The sequence below is a fragment of the Sarcophilus harrisii genome, chromosome 3 (genome assembly GCF_902635505.1).
Source record: "Sarcophilus harrisii chromosome 3, mSarHar1.11, whole genome shotgun sequence".
NCBI classification, from domain to species: Eukaryota; Metazoa; Chordata; class Mammalia; order Dasyuromorphia; family Dasyuridae; genus Sarcophilus; species Sarcophilus harrisii.
This window is the reverse complement of record NC_045428.1, coordinates 313,813,287-313,832,189: the sequence shown is the minus strand read 5'-3', so window position 1 is coordinate 313,832,189 and position 18,903 is coordinate 313,813,287. Positions and strand designations below refer to the sequence as shown.

At 35.7% G+C, this 18,903-nt stretch overlaps 1 protein-coding gene across 1 annotated transcript in view; it reads right to left on the bottom strand.

Annotated features, from left to right (window-relative positions):
- Nucleotides 1-18,903, bottom strand: part of CLSTN2 (calsyntenin 2) — a 548,572-nt gene that overhangs the window by 125,642 nt on the left and 404,027 nt on the right. Inside the window, exon 5 of the mRNA XM_031959829.1 lies at nt 6,342-6,527. Coding sequence (XP_031815689.1) covers nt 6,342-6,527 — 186 coding nt within the window. The remainder of the gene's footprint in view (nt 1-6,341; nt 6,528-18,903) is intronic.

The window sequence follows — 18,903 nt, the reverse complement described above, 5'->3', positions numbered from 1 at the left end:
CATTGGCTCTTGGAGAAGGGGGAGGGGGAATGAATGTACACATGATATACTTTTAATTTTATCTGCATTGTTGGGGCAACTAGAGGGTGCAGTGGATAAAGCACCAACCTTGGAGTAAGGAGAATCAGAATTCAAATTGGGTGTTGTTCTAGCAGTGTGATCTTGGGCAAATCACTTAAACCCAATTGCCTCCAAAAAAGAAAAAAAAAAGGGAAATATAAATCTGCATCGTCAACATTTTCTCCATCACTTTCTTAAATCTAGAAAAGCAGTTAAATAATAAATCAAGCCCTGATTTGTAACATTTGTCCATTTAGGTGGTATAAATATTCACAATGAAAATTTAACAGTTGTCCCTCTCTAAGTGGTTCAAGCTGGCTCCGGTACACTCCTGGGTCATTCACAGCTAACAAAATGTTGCATCCAGGGTATAAACACAGGCCTCCTTATTTCAAATCTAGTGCTTTATTCCATTGTACCAGAGAAAAAATGAAGATTTCTTTGACTAGAATGAAGACTATAAGCTAAAGAACTGTGGGAAATAAGATTGGAGATATAGGTTGGATTGTAATTGTAATAGGACTTAAGAATTAGGCAAAGGAATTAAGATTTGATGTGGTAGGAAATGGGAAGCCATCAAAAGCCTTTGAACAAGGGAATAATATGGTTAAAATGGTACATCCAGAAGATTATCATAGGGTTCAGCATAGAGTAAAGCTCAGAAAATACTTAGTGAACTGAATCAAATTGACTAAAGCTATTAAAATAAGAAATGTGACTTCTACTCACATTTCCAGGGCTCTATGCATTCTCTTCTATGACTAGACAAAATTTAGTATTTCATTTGGGTTAAGCCCCTAGTTTTGGTTTCAATTATCCCAGTAGTTTCTTCTGTGCTCCTAGTTGGTTTAGATATTTAGTCAGGCTTTATAAGTGTTACACATTTGTAATATCCCTCATTGTTAGCAGAGGTTATTCCACAGAAGACAGTATTTCATCTGGGGATGATGTACCCCAAAAGCCATCCCAAGTAACAGATAATTGATGAGCCCATTTCTCCAATAAATCAATCAGTTCCTTTGTTCTACTGGATACTCCTTGAATAGAAGTCAGTTTAAGCCAGGTCAACTTCTCTTGGGGTAATTCAAGGTACATGAACTTGTCCTTTCAGTTTGTCATAAATGCTGAAACCCAAGTCAGGAAGTTTACATTCACAGAGGTGAGCTAAAAATCACATGTTCCTCTTAGTCAACAAGTATTTATTAAGCATATACTATGTGCTAAATAATGTGCTAAGTGTTAGGAATACAGAAAAATGGCAAGAATACAGTCCTTGCCCTCAAGGAATTTATAATATCATAGTGAATACAACATACTAACAACTATGTACACACAAGATATACATGGATATATATACATATATAAATATAAAATTAGCTTATATACAAAAGTGTGTGTATACATACATACCCAGAGTATAATTCTAGAGGGGAGACACTAGATATGGGAGGAGACTGGGAAAAAGTCATTTGTTCAAAATAGGATTTGAATTTTCAATATAGAAGAAGCCCCTAAAAATCCTCCCAGACCAAACAAACCCCATCAATACTCAGGAAAGATATCACTGTTGCCAATATTTATGCTTTATTAAACACTAGTCTATGTGTATAAAAAGATGTATTATCTAGGAAATCCGAGAGAATCTCTAGTCCTAAACCATAAGGCTTCATATTGTCATAGGTAAAGGCAATGAAGTAAAGCACACACTCAGACAGGTTCTACTTAGCATTTGGGCTTAGCCATGGCCTGTATGTGCTTGTTGTTTGAAGACTTGGCTAGTTAAGTTTGGGAAGGCTCATTACCAGAGACCTGATCATTTGGTTATCAAGTGTTTTCAAGCACAGCAACTAGTGAAGACTGTTCTCTAAGTCATGAACAGGTTGTGATCGGCAAAGAGTGTGGGAGTACTGCCCTACAGATGAAATCACAGTTCCTTGAAGAAAAGAGAAAAATGAACAAAAAACAATATACCCAACTACTAACAATGCTTTGAGCTGAGTTTCCTGGATATTTCAGGAAAAAGTAGTTAAGTTAATATCTCATACCAAGCTAAATTGTAAACCACATATGAGAATGAACTATATTACTTTGATGAAATCCAAATATATAAATACGAATTTCTATTAACACACAAATCAAGCTGAAGTTGTCTATTCTTTCAACCCAGGAACCTGAATTCTTGGTGAACAGTGTTTATCAATAATATTAATAAAATTTCTAGATTAGAACCTGAAAATTAAAATTTTTCCCAAAGTCCAGTAGAATTATCTAGACAATTCTTAAATGTTTAAGTTCAGTTTGTATATTTATGCCTCCCTTCTCAGTTGTGCTTATTTTTAACAAGACCCATTATCTTGGGGTGGGACATTCAATTCAATTCAACAAATACTTATTAAGTGCTCACTATGTGCTAGGTTTTGTGCTAAATCCTGAGGATACACTTAGAAGAAATATCCCTTGTGGGGAAGGGATATGAGAAACCACTTCAAATAAGGGGTAACGAACCCAGTTGGAACACCCAAGCTTAGCACCTTTTATCTGCTGAAAACTATAAACTTGGGCCAATACCTTGTGATAGTAATGGAGAATTGTGTTTTATAGTAGTGTGTGTGTGTGTAGGGAGACCCCTCTACTCTCATCCATCTACCCCAAAATCAAACTAGAAGGCAGACATATGATAGGAAAAAAGAGAAGCTGCATCTATAATTGTGGTACTACTCTTTCTCAACATTCATTCATTCTCTTTGCTTTTCATCTTTCTAACTTTTTACTTCTCTCACTCTTTCTCTTATTCTCTTTTTCTCTATATCCTTCTTACTACAGACAGGCATTCTTTCCTCCTAAATATCTCCAAACTTTGTTGCATGCACTTGGAATTTCCTCTACTTTCCAGACTTTTGCCCCAGGACTCTAATAGCTGCTAAATGAGCTTTCACCTTATCCTATCAGGAACTGGACCACTGAGCTACTTCCTGAACATTTCCAGACCATTCCACTCTGTGTATTCCACCTCTCTCTGCCCCTACAATTCCATAAGATTGTCTCTATAAGAATATAAGCTATTTGAAGGAAGGGACTATTTTTATTTGCTTGCATTTGTGCCCTCAGTAGTTAGGTCAATGCCCAGTCCATAAAAAGTGTTTGATAAATGCTTTTCCATTCATTTTCTGATTCATGAGCCAATGCTGGAATTGTGTGTTTTTGATAAAGGGAAATCTCAAAATTTTCTGAATAAGTTTGGATAGCTATGAAATTTTGGAGAATGAATTAACATTCATAGTATCAGAGAATGTAGAATTGAAAGATATGATAGAAACCACCAACTTTGCATTGCCTAATTAACAGAGAAAGAGGCTGAAGACCAGAGAAGGCAACTGATTTTTCTCAAGGTCATACAGGTAACAGAAGGCAACTGACTTTTTCAAGGTCATACAGTAACAGGATAGAGCATTTGAACCCAAGCCCTCTAACTCCCAAGTCTAGGAGTACATGTAGTTTTCTTTATAGAATATAACTTCCTTAAGAGAACTACTTAATTTTTGGCTTTGTATTAAATATAAAGAAATAATGTTTAGTATAGCAAATATTGATAGATATAATCCACATCAACAAAAGCTTTTTGAAGTTCTCAACAATTTTTAAGAGTGTAAAGAAATCCTGAGACTAAAAAATGGAGGATCACTGGATAGAAAATATGACATGCGACATATAAATTGCTTCCTTTTCTCTTATGACAAAATGTAAGCACAATCATCACACCTATTCCCCTCATTTTATGGAAGAAGAAACCAAGGTCAATGTAATTAAGTGACATAAATTAGGAAGCACCTAAGCAGGTGCTCAAATCTGTCTTCTGACCCCAATCTTCCACATAAAACTGATTCCAATAATATGTTCCCTCTTAGTATAGTTCTCACCACATTAATTTAAAACATCCCATCAAAAATTGGCCGAGGTGAGCTTGGAAACCCAGGATCCCAGAACCCATTAAAGGCATCTTCTCAAGGTTCCAGTGGGTTACAGCACTGTCCTGACTGGAAAACTTTACTGTAGATTGCCTTCCTAGTGATAAAAATACTCAATAAAACAAGGAAAGGATTTTCACTCGAGACAGATATGTTCTATTGAGGTTAGTAGCCATCAGAATGAACCAGTTTTGAATGTGATAAGAGTGTACTTTCTAACCTGAATGTGAAAACACAAGATACATTTTTGAAAATGAAGTCTAGACAAAGCAAAACAGAAGCCTGGAATTTAAACACATTTCTCACCTGTCTTTTCTAACCTCCCAAGCCACTTTATGCTGTAATTCATAAATTAGATTCCTAATTAGAAGGTGCAAAAGTATACTTCAAGGCAGACCAGCACAAACACAATCCCCTTTTCCCCAATTAGTTCTCCATAATTGATCAAGGCAACACTGCTCTCTGTGTCACTGGGAGAGAAATGCAAGTTTCTTTTCCTTTCTTTTCTTTTTTCTTCAAAGAGTTTGTTCCTATGGCTTGTTTGAGTAAGGTCATTCCTTGAGAAAACTCTTTTCCAGAGTAAATTAAGCAGCCTTCATATAAGGATAAAGAGGTTGGCAGCAAGGATTAAATGTAGCTGTGTTAACATGCTCTGATACCATTTTAGCATCCTTCCCTTGCTAATCCTTCTCAACCACTATATCTCCCCATCTCCCTCCAAGAACTTTTAAAATCAAAGCACAGACTAAGGTCTGTAGACTCATCTGATTTGTGACAAGCTGATTTCATCATTTCCTTCTTAGCCAGATCATGCTTGAAAATAACTATAACTCATGCTAGTGTGGGCTCTTTTCCTCAAGTTATTTCAGGTCAAAAGGGATTGAAATAGGATAGTCCAAATAAAAGATTTTAAAGCTGCATATCTGCCAGCAAAGAGAAATGGAGAATTTGAGGTAATTTCCCCAATAATTTAGTGCCTCCTATCCTTTTTTTTAAAACTTGAAACATGTAGATAATTGAAAGAGATATATCCTTTTTGATTTATTTTGTGAAAGCATTGTTTTCTTCACCACATTATTTATAGAGAGAATAAATAGATGGAGTCTCAGAGTCACAATCTCAGACAAAAACCTGATAAAGCCAGTTTGAAATCAATTTTAGCAGTGTCTGCCACTCTAGCAATTTAACTAACAGACCAGTATCTAGATGCCTTCTTGCTACCTAGATTTGCAATTGAATTAGTAGGGCAGAGAATTCCATTGTTCTCCTGCTTCTGATCCAGAATTTTGGCAAGGTAAATATACAGAAATTGTATTTTTCAATAACCTGTCTTTGCTATCCCTCAGCAATAAGACAGATAAGATCAATAGCATCAGTCTCTAATGCTGATTTTTACTGACTGGACCTTAAGTAAATGGCTTACTTTCACCACCTACATAGTTATCTTCTCTACTCCATGTGCTTGGGACGCCTCTAAGTATCTGTGTCTGACGGTTGGCTCTCCTGGCTGACTGTGTAAGTGAAAAAATATGGTTCTCACTAAACACATATGGCTTTGGAAATGCTTAAATTGTGGATATAGTGCTGGGTTTGGTGTCAGGAAAACCTGAATTTAAATCTTACCTCAAATACTTATTAGCTGTAAGATTCTTGACAAATCATTTAATTAATTTCTCTCAACCTATTTTATCATTTGGAAAATGGGAATAATAATAGGATTTATCTCATATGATTGTTGTGGCAATCAAATGAAATGGTTCATATAAAATCCTTCACAAATCTTAAAGCACTAATTTCATCATTATCCTTATTACCTTACATTGGATTTCATTATCTTATATCATACAACACCTCACATATCAGAGCTTTAGTGAATTTCCTTCTTGTCAGCTATGAGAAACTGGAGCTAATGAATTGATTTTAACCTTGGCTCAGTTTCCTGCTTTCGCTTTCATAGGATCATAGAATGCTAAAATAGGAAGGGTCTTTAAATGTTATTTATGCCAACATTTTCATTTCCCAAAGGAGGAAGCTGGTATCCACAGATATAATAACGTCCAAAGAAATATTAATGTGATATAGCTGGGACTGAAATCTAAGTTTTTGGCTTCCCAGTCCTAATTCTGTTCTTCCTACATTGTTTTTCTGTCTTTCCATCTGTAGTCATCTTCAAAGTTGGCTTTTACCATCCTACTTGTCTTTTTAGGTGAAATACAAATGATGTAATAGAATATATTTGAAAAGTCTGTTCAGTATTTTTATTAGAGTATTTTTTTAAAAAGTTAATTCTGGGAAAAAACAAAAAGAAGAACATACCACATAATTTCTGAAGAGATTTTTCTGAGTATGTCTCACGATCACATCCCTTCCCAATGTAATTGGTCTGTAGTTCTGTGGTTATCTGGATTGAGGAAACAGGCCCATCACAAGTTTCTAGGTGGATGCTAGGAAACAAGGGCATACTCCCTGAACCAGGCTTGTATTCGATTCTCTTGGCCCAATCTGAATAAAAAAGAAAAAAAGAGGAAGGGAAAACATTATTAGAATTCCAGTGAAGATTTTGGTCTTGTTTCTATATAATTCACTCAACTAAATCATCACTTTGTAAAACACAATTTAAAGCACATGATTCACAAGGGAAATGAGGGACATTTAGTTCACACATGCCAAAATTGCACCTGGGTTGAAGTGAGGAAGAAGCAGCCAATATGATCTGCAACATTTCAGATAATCTCTGACTCTAGGACTTACCCACTACACTTATAAATTAACTTGGTTCACACTCAATTGGTGTGAAAACCACCAGGCATCTCATGTGTGAGTTTTAGTACTTGTCATGTCACTAGAACTCAGCTGTGAGCTTTATCACCAGGGTGCCCACCAATTTGGTATTTTCAGCCATTTTTGACTGTAGGTTAAAGAGATAGTGTCCTATTCCCTTCTTCACTCATAGTTCTGATGTACCTGTACCATATCTTTTTCTTTCTTCAAGTTTCAGGGTTTTAAAAAATGAATGGCTTAGAATACATTAGAAATAATAGACCACACGCATCTTATTCTTTGGTCTTACATTTTTTGATGTTCAAAGTCCAGACAAGTAATTGGGGAAGAACAATAATCAGCTCATTCTCTGATTTATTATTTCTGAGGGGAAAACCAACTTTCCCAACCAAAGAAGACAAGGCAATAGGTGACTTCTTTCCTTTATCTCTTTTTCTTCCTTTTTCCTCTTTTCTCCTTAGTTGTCAGTGATGTTTGACTCTAAGGGGTAGGTATTAACAGGAGCCAGATGAAATGAAGCAACTGATTTCCTTTTCCAATAATTGTGTGCAAGGGATGCAGTACCCAGAAGACTTTGTCCCTGCATGTTGGCATAACATTCACAATAAAGCTACATTCCAGTCAGATTTTAAATGTATCTTGTTCTTTTTCCTCTTCTCCTATGACATTTTAGTAGCAGGTTTCTTTTGAGAAGCTCAAAGAATTTCAGAGATATTAGCTAATTCTCAAGTTTATTCCTATGCTGCAAGGTAGGTGGGGTCATGTATTAGCATATCCATTTTATATACCATGAGACTTAGGTCTCTATTTTTAATAAGAAAGTACACTAAGATACAGAACTGGACATTTGGCCATATATGACCAAATATATGAAATCTTGCTGTAAAGCACCTTTAAAAAACTAGATGAAACTGTATGTCACCAATAAAGCCCAGCAACAACAAATAGAAAGAGAAATCTCATTTAAAATAATTGCAGATAATACAAAATATTTGGGAGTCTACCTGCTAAGATAAAGCCAGGAACTATATGAAAACAATTACAAAACACTTTTTTTTTTTTAACATAAAGTAAGTTAGATCTAAACAAATGGAAGAATAGTAAGTGCTTATGGATAGGCTGAACTAATATAATAAAAATGACAATCTTTCCTAAATTAATCTACTTATTAAATGCTACACCAATCAAGCAATTACTTTATAGAGATAGAAAAAAATAATAAAATTCATCTGGCTTTGACTCGGCAGTGCCATTACTAAGTCTATACTCCAAGGAAATCATAAAAGAGGGAAAAGGATCCACATGTGCAAAAGTGTTTGTAGCAACTCTTCTTGTGATAACAAGGAATCAGAAAATGAGTGTATGCCCATCAGCTGGGGAATAGTTGAATAAGTTGTGGTATATGAAAACAATGGAATATTATTGTTCTACAAAAATGATGAACATGCAGATTTTAGAAAGACCTGGAAAGTTTTACTCAAACTGATGCTCAGCAAAACAAGCAGGACTAGGAATACATTGTACACAATAACAGCAAGAAACTGGGACACTAATGCCTTAATGGTAGAGTTACGAACCGTTCCAACCATTTGGGACAGCATTTTGGAGCTATCAGGCTGTGAATGTCCCTTGGTCCAGCAGTGTCTCTATTGGGCTTATATCCCAAAGAGATCATAAAAAAGGAAAAAGGACCCACATGTTCAAAAATATTTGTAGCAGCCCTTTTTGTAGTGGCAAGGAATTAGAAATTGAATGGATGTCCATTATTTGGGGAATGGCTAAATAAGTAATGCTATATGAACATAATTGAATATTATTTTTCTTTAAGAATTTCAGACTGATTTCAGAGAAATTTGGAAAAGAATTACTAAGTGAAGTGAGCAGAACCAAGAGAACATTGTACATAGCAGCAACAAGATTATGTGATGATCAACTGTGATGGACTTTGCTTTTTTCAACAATGAGGTGATTCAAGGAAATTCCAATAACATGATGGAAAGTGCCATCCACATCCAGTGAGAGAGTTTTAGAAATTAAAGATCAAAGCATAATATTTTAATCATTTTTATTTTTGTTTGCTTGCTTTTTTTCTTATTTTTTTCCTTTTTGATCTGATTTTTCTTGTGCAGCATGACAAATATGGAAATACATTTGGAAGAATTGCAAATATTTAACCTACATTGGACTGCTTGCTGTCTTGGAGAATGGGGAGGTGAGGGAGAAAAATTTGGAACACAAGGTTTTGCAAAGGTGAATGTTGAAAAGTATCTTTGTATGTATTTGAAAAAATAAAATATTATTAAAATAATAAAAACTAGTTGAAAAATCAAAATAAATTTCTGATTTGGGCAGAAGTTTTGCATTAAATATATCTTATAAGAGTATCATCCAAAATCTATAAGGAACTGACATTACTTTTTAAAATTCTTAGCCAATACCAAGAGACAAATGGTCAAAAGATATGAATGGAGAGGTGTCTCCTCTGCAGCCCCCCCCCCCAAAAAAAAAAAAAAAGAAATGTAAGTTAAAGCTTTCAAGAATCAACAAAAATGGCTCAAGATTATTAGTACTAAGAAAATGCAAAATAAAACAATCTCGAGATAGCATCTTACTTATATCAAGTTAGTAAGGATAATAAAAGACGAGGAAGCTCCTTTTTAGAAGGACTATGTGAAGAGAGAGGCATGCCAAATCATATCTGGCAGGGTCAGCTATAAAAGAGTTCTACCAAAAGTTACTGAATTGTTCCTATTGAAGATTCTACTTCTTTGTCTATATTACAAGGTTTTTGAGTGAAAGAAAAGACTGATATGTAGATATTTACATCTATGGTATATTAATATAAAGAACATTACTGCATTATAAAGAATAACAAATATGAAGTATTTAGAAAAATGTGATAAGACTTGCATAAAGTGCTATTGAGTGAAAGAAAATTGAGTGAAAGAGGCAAAATAATTTTTTTTCCATTTTTATAAAGTAAACCAGATGAAGGCAACATTGAGAGGCATCAGAACTCCTGACAAAAATACTGGTTAATTTTAATAACATGCCATTGAAATTAAAAGATAAAGTCTTTCATTCTGTTAACAATCAGTAAACTGGTTTGATGGGGCCCTTGTGTGATTGTTGAAAGGTATCTACTGTGTCAAAACAAAAATACCAATCAATTTTTAAAAATTGGATTGGCAATGATTTTAATGGTTTTAATGAATATCTACTCTGAGAGTCTTGACTGTAACCAAGAGGCAACAATTTAGAAGAGGAGAAAATCTTAACATTTTAATAAAATAAAATGTATGAAATTTCTGGACTTTATGTCCTTCTACATAGTATCCAGAAGCTATCCTTTGCAGAATGGAGTTTTAAAAAAGCCAATAAACACAGGCCTATTGAAGATGCATTTTTCTACCTAGAACTCATTTTCTAAGTTCTGGTTATCAAGTTACTGCTGTTTTTATGAAATCATTATTTTTATAATTCACTCATTTGTATTTACTGAGTACCATTCATATGACAGGCCTCTGGAATCAGCATATTGGGGAATATAAAGATATATAATGCAAAGGCCTCTCTCAAGTAGCTTTCAATTTAGTAGAATAGAATAATTATATACACAATTAATTATAACGCAAAGTAGAATGTGATAACTGGCATAGGAAAATGACAAAGTGCTTTCTGAGAAGTGAGAAGTCACTTCTGAGATAATCAGGCTAAACATCACATAAAGAGGTGACATTATGAATTGAATCTCAAAAGATGAATAGAACTTTGAAAAGGTTGTGTTATGGTGGAAGGCATTCCAGGAGAAAAGGAAGAATTGAAAAAATTATACAGGCAATAGAGAATATAGTACATTTAATGAATGGCAAGCAGTCCAGTTGAGCTAAAATATAAAGAAACAGTTGGCTATAGTAAGATTAATTTATATTTAAGATAAATTTCTTTTTATTTTATTTTTTTTATTATAACTTTTTATTGACAGAACCCATCCCTGGGTAATTTTTTTTACAACATTATCCCTTGCACTCACTTCTGTTCTGACTTTTCCCCTCCCTCCCTTTATCCCCTCCCCCAGATGACAAGCAATCCTATACAAGTTAAATACATCACAGTGTATAAGATAAATTTCTTTATCCTTTAAATGTATTAATTTATTTCTTGACTGGAAGGGTCAATATTTTCACATGAAGATTTTTAAAAATATAATACAAAAGATGAAGAAAGAGGAGATGAGAAGCAGAGGGAAAGAGTGGATCATGAACAGGCCTCCCTATCATTTTGCAGGAAGGATTTGCTTGGTAGATTCTTAAACAACATTCCTGATCCAAACAAATATTTGTGTCTTTCTAATATCAAGTTCTAAGTTCTTTGTTTTATAATAAAGTCAAATGAATGAAATTCTTAGAATCTTGGATTCAAAAGATCCATAGCAACATTTGGATTAAAATTCTTAGTCAACACTAAGAGATAAGTGGTCAAAAGATGAATGGAGAGGTGTATTTTCTCCTATTTATTAATATTTCTATTTTACTATTTCTTAATAAAATTTTCCAATTGGCTTTCTCCCATAACCTATATATAATCTTAAAATGACTTCCTTTTCATCTAGATTATCTGATAAAGAAAGACAGAAGGACAGATTGTCTCTGGAGAAAGAATACTAGAGCATATCTGTGTGACTGTATCTGTCCTCCAGGGCTCTGTCCTGTGTTTTCTCTTCTCCCTCTCTACGTACATCTGTTTGCTGAATTCATTAATTTCCATAGAGTCAATTATCATCGCTATACAGATAATTCTCAGATTTATTTATCCTGTATTGCCTCTCTCCCTACCTCCATTTTACATGTCTAACTTCCTAATGGATATCTTAAACTGGACACCTCATCACCTCTTAAACACAACATGTCTAAAATAGAATTCATTATATTTCCCCCCAAGACATCCTTTCTTCTTAATTTCCCTGTTATGGCTGAGGGTACCAACATTCTCCCAGTTACCCAAGTTCACCATCCAGATATCATCCTCAACTTCTCATTCTTTTTTACCCTGTATCCAATCAGTTGCCAAGCCCTGCTGATTCTACCTTCCGTGTATACTCTCCTTTTTTCTTCTGATACTACTACCACCCTGATGCAGACCCATACCAAGCTCTAGTTGGTCTCCTTGCCTTAAGTCTTTCTCCACTCAAATCCATCCCCTATTCAGCTGTCAAATTGATTTGACAGGTCTGACCATGCAGTTGCCAATCTAACCACATTATCCCCCTCCTCCTCAACTCTAGTGACTTCCTATCGTCTTAGGGACCAAATAGAAACTCTTCTGTTTGGCATTCAAAGCCATTTATAATCAGACCCTGGCGTAGATTCCCTATATTTTTATATTTTACTCTTCTTTCCTTCCCCTGTTCTCTACCACATAATCTCCAGTACAGTGATACTGCCTGCTAGCAAGACACTTCATCTCCTGACTGGATGCGTTTATTGGCTGTGATATATGCTTGGAACTCTCTCCTTCCTCATGTCTATCTCTTGGCTTCCCTCAAGTCTCAGCTAAAATCTCACCTTCTGTAAGGAGCATTTCCCTATCTCTCTTAATGCTAGTGCCTTCCTTCCTTCTTGATTATTTCCATTTGATCCTGTATATATCTCATTTATATAATTGTTTGCATGTTATCTCACTCCCCTGTTAGACTGTAAGCTCCTTGAGAGCAGGGACTGTTTGGGTTTTTTTGCCCTTATAGAATCTCCAAAATTAGCACAGTTCCTAGATTATAGCAGACACTTAATAAATGTTTTCTGATTGATTGACTTCAGGCATGTTACATAACCTTCCAAGGCATTCATTCCCTTCTTTCTAAAACAAGAGGACTGGAATGGATGGCTATTGACATCCCTTCTTACTTTGGAGCAAAGATCGTATGACATTTCAGGAGTATTTAATTCAGATGCAAGGATGCCAAAGAAATGGAATTTACCTTTACAATTTCATTGTTTTATTAGAGTGTTGTAACATTACTCTTTTAGTCTTTGCATTTATTTCTTCCTTCCCTTTCTGTGAAAAAAGCACTGAGAGTTTGATGACTGAGTTCTAGTCCAAGCGCGAATAGCTGTGACTGGCAGTTCTTTGATCCTTAGCTTCTTTATCTGCTAAATAAGATGATTGGATGACATATTTCCTCCTGTTTTAATGTTAATCTTGAATTCTAATTTGTTTGACTTTATTATATAAGGCTATACAGATATGTAGATATGTATACTTATGCACATTAGTATATACATACGTGTATATAGGTGTATATGTATTATATATATATTAGTATATGCTACATACTAAACTATAATATACATTAGCATACATATACATGTATATAGGTAAATATATGCCTACACAATACAATATGCACACATGTGTGCATATATACATACATACATGAAGGACACTGGGGTTAAGTGACTTGCATAGGATGAAACAGATAATAAATGTGTGGGGCTGGATTTGAACTCAGGTCTTCCTGACTCCAGATACAGTGCTCTATCCACCATGCATCTTGCTGTTTCTCTGTTGTTATTTGTCCTTTGTTCTGGAAGAGGACCATAACATCAGGGGATGATGCCATGACATGCAAGTGAACTGGATTGAAGTGAGGGAGGGGGACTATGCAAGGTCCCCTGCCTCACTTTCTCCTCCTGAGCCAACTGGGTCCAATGGCCAGATACAGATCAGGATGACTGGAGAAGGCCCTGAATGCAATGGGAGATCTTGGCTTTTTTAAGTAAGGTCTTCAATAGGTTTCAGTTTGACTGAGGCTGTACCTGTCCAGTGATTAATGTGAGGTAACAACTGAGACAAAGAATCTCCTTGTTCACTTAGTCCAAAATGAAAAAATCTAAATTAAAAAAAAATGGATCTGGGAGGGGAAGACAATCAGAGCAAAGCAGAAATGACTGCTATTTACATTCAATTTGAGTCAATCAGGACCCAAGCAATGACCAAATGGGGCTTGGTCAGATTGGTGACCAGATTGGTTTAAGACCTGCTCTTTAAAAAAACAATCTAGCTAGTAAGTCTCAAGATATCTTGGGAGGGTTCAGAGGTACAAAAAGAAAAAAAATGCTTTACAAATCACTATTAATCAGAGAAATGCAAATTAAGACAACTCTAAGACACCACTACACACCTGCCAGATTGGCTAAGATGACAGGAAAAAATAACGACGAATGTTGGAGGGGATGTGGGAAAACTGGGACACTGATACATTGTTGGTGGAGTTGTGAACGAATCCAACCATTTTGGAGAGCAATCTGGAATTATGCCCAAAAAGTTATCAAACTGTGCATACCCTTTGACCCAGCAGTGCTACTACTGGGCTTATACCCCAAGGAGATACTAAAGGGAAAGGGACCTGTATGTGCCAAAATGTTTGTGGCAGCCCTGTTTGTAGTGGCTAGAAACTGGAAACTGAGTGGATGCCCATCAATTGGAGAATGGTTGGGTAAATTGTGGTATATGAATGTTATGGAATGTTATTGTTCTGTAAGAAATGACCAGCAGGATGAATACAGAGAAGCTTGGAGAGACTTACATGAACTGATGCTAAGTGAAATGAGCAGAACCAAGAGATCATTATATACTTCAACAATGATACTGTATGAGGATGCAATCTGATGGAAGTGGATTTCTTTGACAAAGAGATCTAATTCGGTTTCAATTGATCAATGATGGACAGAAGCAGCTACACCCAAAGAAAGAATACTGGGAAATGAATGAAAACTATTTGCAGTTTTGTTTTTCTTCTCAGGTTATTTTTACTTTCTGAATCCAATTCTCCCTGTGCAACAAGAGAACTGTTTGGTTCTGCATACATATATTCTATCTAGGATATACTGCGACATATTCAACATATATAGGACTGCTTGCCATCTAGGGGAGGGGGTGGAGGGAGAGAGGGGAAAAATCGGAATAGAAGTGAGTGCAAGGGATAATGTTGTAAAAAAATTATCCTGGCATGGGTTCTGTCAATAAAAAGTTATTATAAAAATAAAATAAAAAAATAAAGTTAAAAAAAAGAAAAAATGCTTTAAAAAGCATCTGTAGGTAAGGGTATAATACCTAATGTGGACTGAGGAAGGAAAGGAGAAAAGGAGTGAGGGAGGGAAGAAGGAAAGGGAGAAAGAGAGGAAGGAAAGAAGGGAGAACGGGAGGAGAGAAGGAGGGAAAGAAGAAAGGAAGAAGGTAAGGAGAGAAGGAAGGAAGGAGGGAAGGAAGAAAGGAAGGAAGGATTTGTAAAGAAGGAAAGAGGGAGGAAAGGAAAGAAGAAAGGAAATGAAGAAGGAAGGGAGGGAAGAAAGGAAGGAAAGGAAGGAAGGGAGAAAGGAAGGAAGGAAAGGAGAGAGGAAAGGAAGAAGGGGGAAGATGCTGAATGGAATAGAATGGAGAAATGGAATACAGAAATAAAAGATAACTTCACCACAAGATCATAGAGTTAAAGCTGGGGAGGGACCTCACCTCATCTAGACGGAAGCTTTCAGTTTTGTGGAAGGAGACACTGAGACCCAGGGAAGCTAAATCACCTTCCGCAGGATCTATGAGTGGTAAGTAGCAAAGCCAGTATTAAAACTTAGGTCCTCTGCCTCCAAAGTTGTATATTTTCATTATACCACCTTTGCCCTAAAGAACCTTGCAATATGAAGGCATCATCTCTAATGACAAGAGCCTTTTGTGATCACATATGCTTAGAGAGATGACAGCTCTCTAAGACTTTAGTCCATCTATCTTAGCATGTCTGAGAACTCCAAAACTGTGATTTTGTCCAGTCATTCGTACTCCCAGATCAATCCCTTTGTGAACAATCTCTGTGTATACAGAGGAAAGATTGAGCAAGCATTAAACACTCATTGCATGCCAGGCTCTGTGTTAAACAAATAAAAGCTAGACAGCCCCTGCCCTCAAAGAGCTTACATTCTAATATAAGGAGACATAAAGAAGATCGGAGAGCAGAGGAAGGGGTGGGTTCTTGAGTAAAGCATGGTTAAGAGATGAAGTAAGGAAGTGAGGTAGAGACCTCTCTCTCTATTTGTAATATAAGTTTTGCTTTTTGTTCTTTCTCAATGAGGAAGTGAAGAAGCAAGAGGGAGAAAAGATTGACAAAAATTTAATTTTAAAAACATACAATATATTCACTAGGGGGAGAATCAGGAATAAAGGCTAAAATTATTTTTCTGTCTCTGTTATTCTCATCAGGCTTGCGTTTCTCATGTATATTCATTATAAGAACTTCCATTGGAAATCACTAAGCAATGCTAGTCATTTTAAGTAGTTCCCTTCTAAGGTAGAAGTGGTCATTTCTTCACAAATTATGAAGTAGCCTTTAATTGATTTTCTTTTCTTAGGAAAACTTAATTTTTCAGAATATCATAATGCCTAGGATAATTATGTATTGAAATTTACCCAAATCACCTTTATAAACTTAATTTTATTCTTTTATTCAGGCCCTTTGGGAAAAAAAATAGGTAAGATTTGAAATTACAGGGTTTTATTATTTCTACAATGCCAACATGATTGAGAAATAAATCAGAACTGGAATTTGTCCATGGGATTATGCAATTTCAAACAAGCTCTGGCATTCAGTAACCGACACAGGCCATGTCTCATGAGTAAGTAGCATCTATGATGGCTGTCTGCTCAAAGAAACATTGCTTTTCTCCCTCACTCCAGTAATTCAATGGCTGACATTCAGCATTTAGAAGTTCATTCTTTTGCCCCTATTAAGAAAAACCTTGAAATGAGTAATAGGAATAATGGGACCTCTGAGAATATGGTTTGATGATGACAGGGGAAGAGGGAACCGTGAGGCCATAAGTGTGGAGCAAGAGAGTAAGAATACAAATGAAAACGCCAAACTACAGAAACATGAAGATGTCAAGTGTGTAATTCACTACACACATACACATGTGCAAAGACAGAGAGAGAGAGAGAGAGAGAGAGAGAGAGAGAGAGAGAGAGAGAGGAGGGAGATGGATGAAATGGAAATGGGTATAGGTTCTCCTTGTCATAACACAAGAATCTAAAGAGCATCCTGAGTGGAAGTAGGAAAGAGGACATCAGAGTGGAGAAGGGAGAGATATAATTTGTAATTTGAATATGATTTCTGACAATTCTGTCAAGGTCAACTCTGCTTCCAAAATGCCACCCACTTTAATTAAAATATTTATTAAGTATTTACTTGTATGACTGCTCTTCAAAATTCTTTGCTGAAACTTCATACAGATTACTCCTACTACCAGGGGCTCTCACAATCTAGTATCTTGTCAATGGTTGTCCTCTATTTTTGGAATACTGTGGCCTCTTGCTTCTGTCTTTCTCTTGGTTTCTTCAACTTCTTTCAAGGCAGCTGCAAGCTTAGTTTTACACTAAATCTTTTCTAGTATCCTTCCCCCAAAGCTGCTAATGCCTCCTCTTTCAGATACCTTCATCTGATTAATATATCTTGATTGTACAGAGTTGTTTACATGTTGTTTCCTTGACTACAACATAAACTCCATGAAAGTAGGAGCATGTTTTTGCTTTTTCTAGCATCCCAAATATTTTGTACAATGTTTGGCAAGCATGAACATATAATTGCTTGAGATGCAATAACAAAACAAAACAAAAACATATAATATATAATACTTGCCCTCAAGAATCTTAGAAATCTAAAAGTCCAAAAGATAGACCATAGATGTAAAGAGGAAAGGGACTTTAAATCTTTTCTAGACTAGCCTCCTTCATTTTATAGGTGAGGAAGTGAAGGTTTAGAGAGCTTAAGTGACTTGATAAAGATAATACAAGTATTTAAATAGCAGTCAGTTCCTGTGTTTCCAAATTTCAGTTTATATTTCCAAACTGTCTCCCTTAGATAAAAGACTCTCATAAGATAACCAGAGTTCAAAATAGGACATGGTGAATGCAAAAGAGAAAGAGTAGTAAATTTAGAAGAAGGAAAGAATATTCCCAACTAGAAGGGATAAGGTAAATTTTTTATGGAAGAGCTGGGTCTTTTAAAATGGGATGAATAATAAGAGGTTATAGAGTGATAGAGTAAAAGTTGGAAGGAAGTTTTGAGAGGTTATAAAACAGTGACTTGCCCATTCTTATATAAACAGCAAGAGGCAATGCCAGCATTCAAACACAGGTCACTGGTCCTCTGAAAATACAGGGCTTTTTCTTAAACACATCTCTAGAGATGGCAGAGGAAAGCATCTTTGGTACAATGAAGGACATGAACAAAGGAAATTACATTAAAGAAAAAGGACTCAAAGCTTCATTGGCAATAATGAAAGTCTCCATCTGTTTTGTTCAAGTCTATGTGGTTAATATGATTGACTGTGTACATGCATGCACATGTGTATGTGTGTAGTGAATTACAAATAAAGGCAAAAAGATCAAGAGTGAAAAGATCTCTAAAATGCATAAATATGAATTGTTCTGTTTCACCTATTCAGTGCTCAGACCTTTTGTATGATTCCTTTACTTTCTGAATGGGGTTTTGATTCTTTGAACAGACTATTACCCATGGTAAACAGCAAGGATGGCATGGTATTGTGGAACAGAATCTGTCCTAAAAGTCAGAGGACAGAGTTTGCATGGATATTTTCCACTTAGAGTTCATGTGACCTTAAGTTATTTCACCTCTAAAGACCTTAGGTTCCTCCTCTGTAAACTGAGAGGATTAAATTAGATGATGTTTATGGTTTAAAATCCTATTATCTATCCTCTGATTTTATAGCTTTTAATCACGTTCCCCTGAACCTTTGTAGTTTTCAGAGGAGAAAGTAATGGCCTTGATCAGCACTATTCACCTTGAGCACTTCAGATGCCCTTCTCAGGGGTAAGTTAACTCTCTAGGTTACTGATATCCATTGATAAGCAGGACAGGATACAATTTTCCAGGCAATGATGTGATGGCTCTGCTTTTATGCAAGAAGATGAGGGCGTTCCTTGTTTTGTTCCCAGTCCTCTTCCAAAGGATGCCTATAATTTTGTTGGCCACTGAGCTACAGTTGTGTGCAAATACTTGGGACAAATATTACTTTTGATATGATTTTATTTTTGTGAT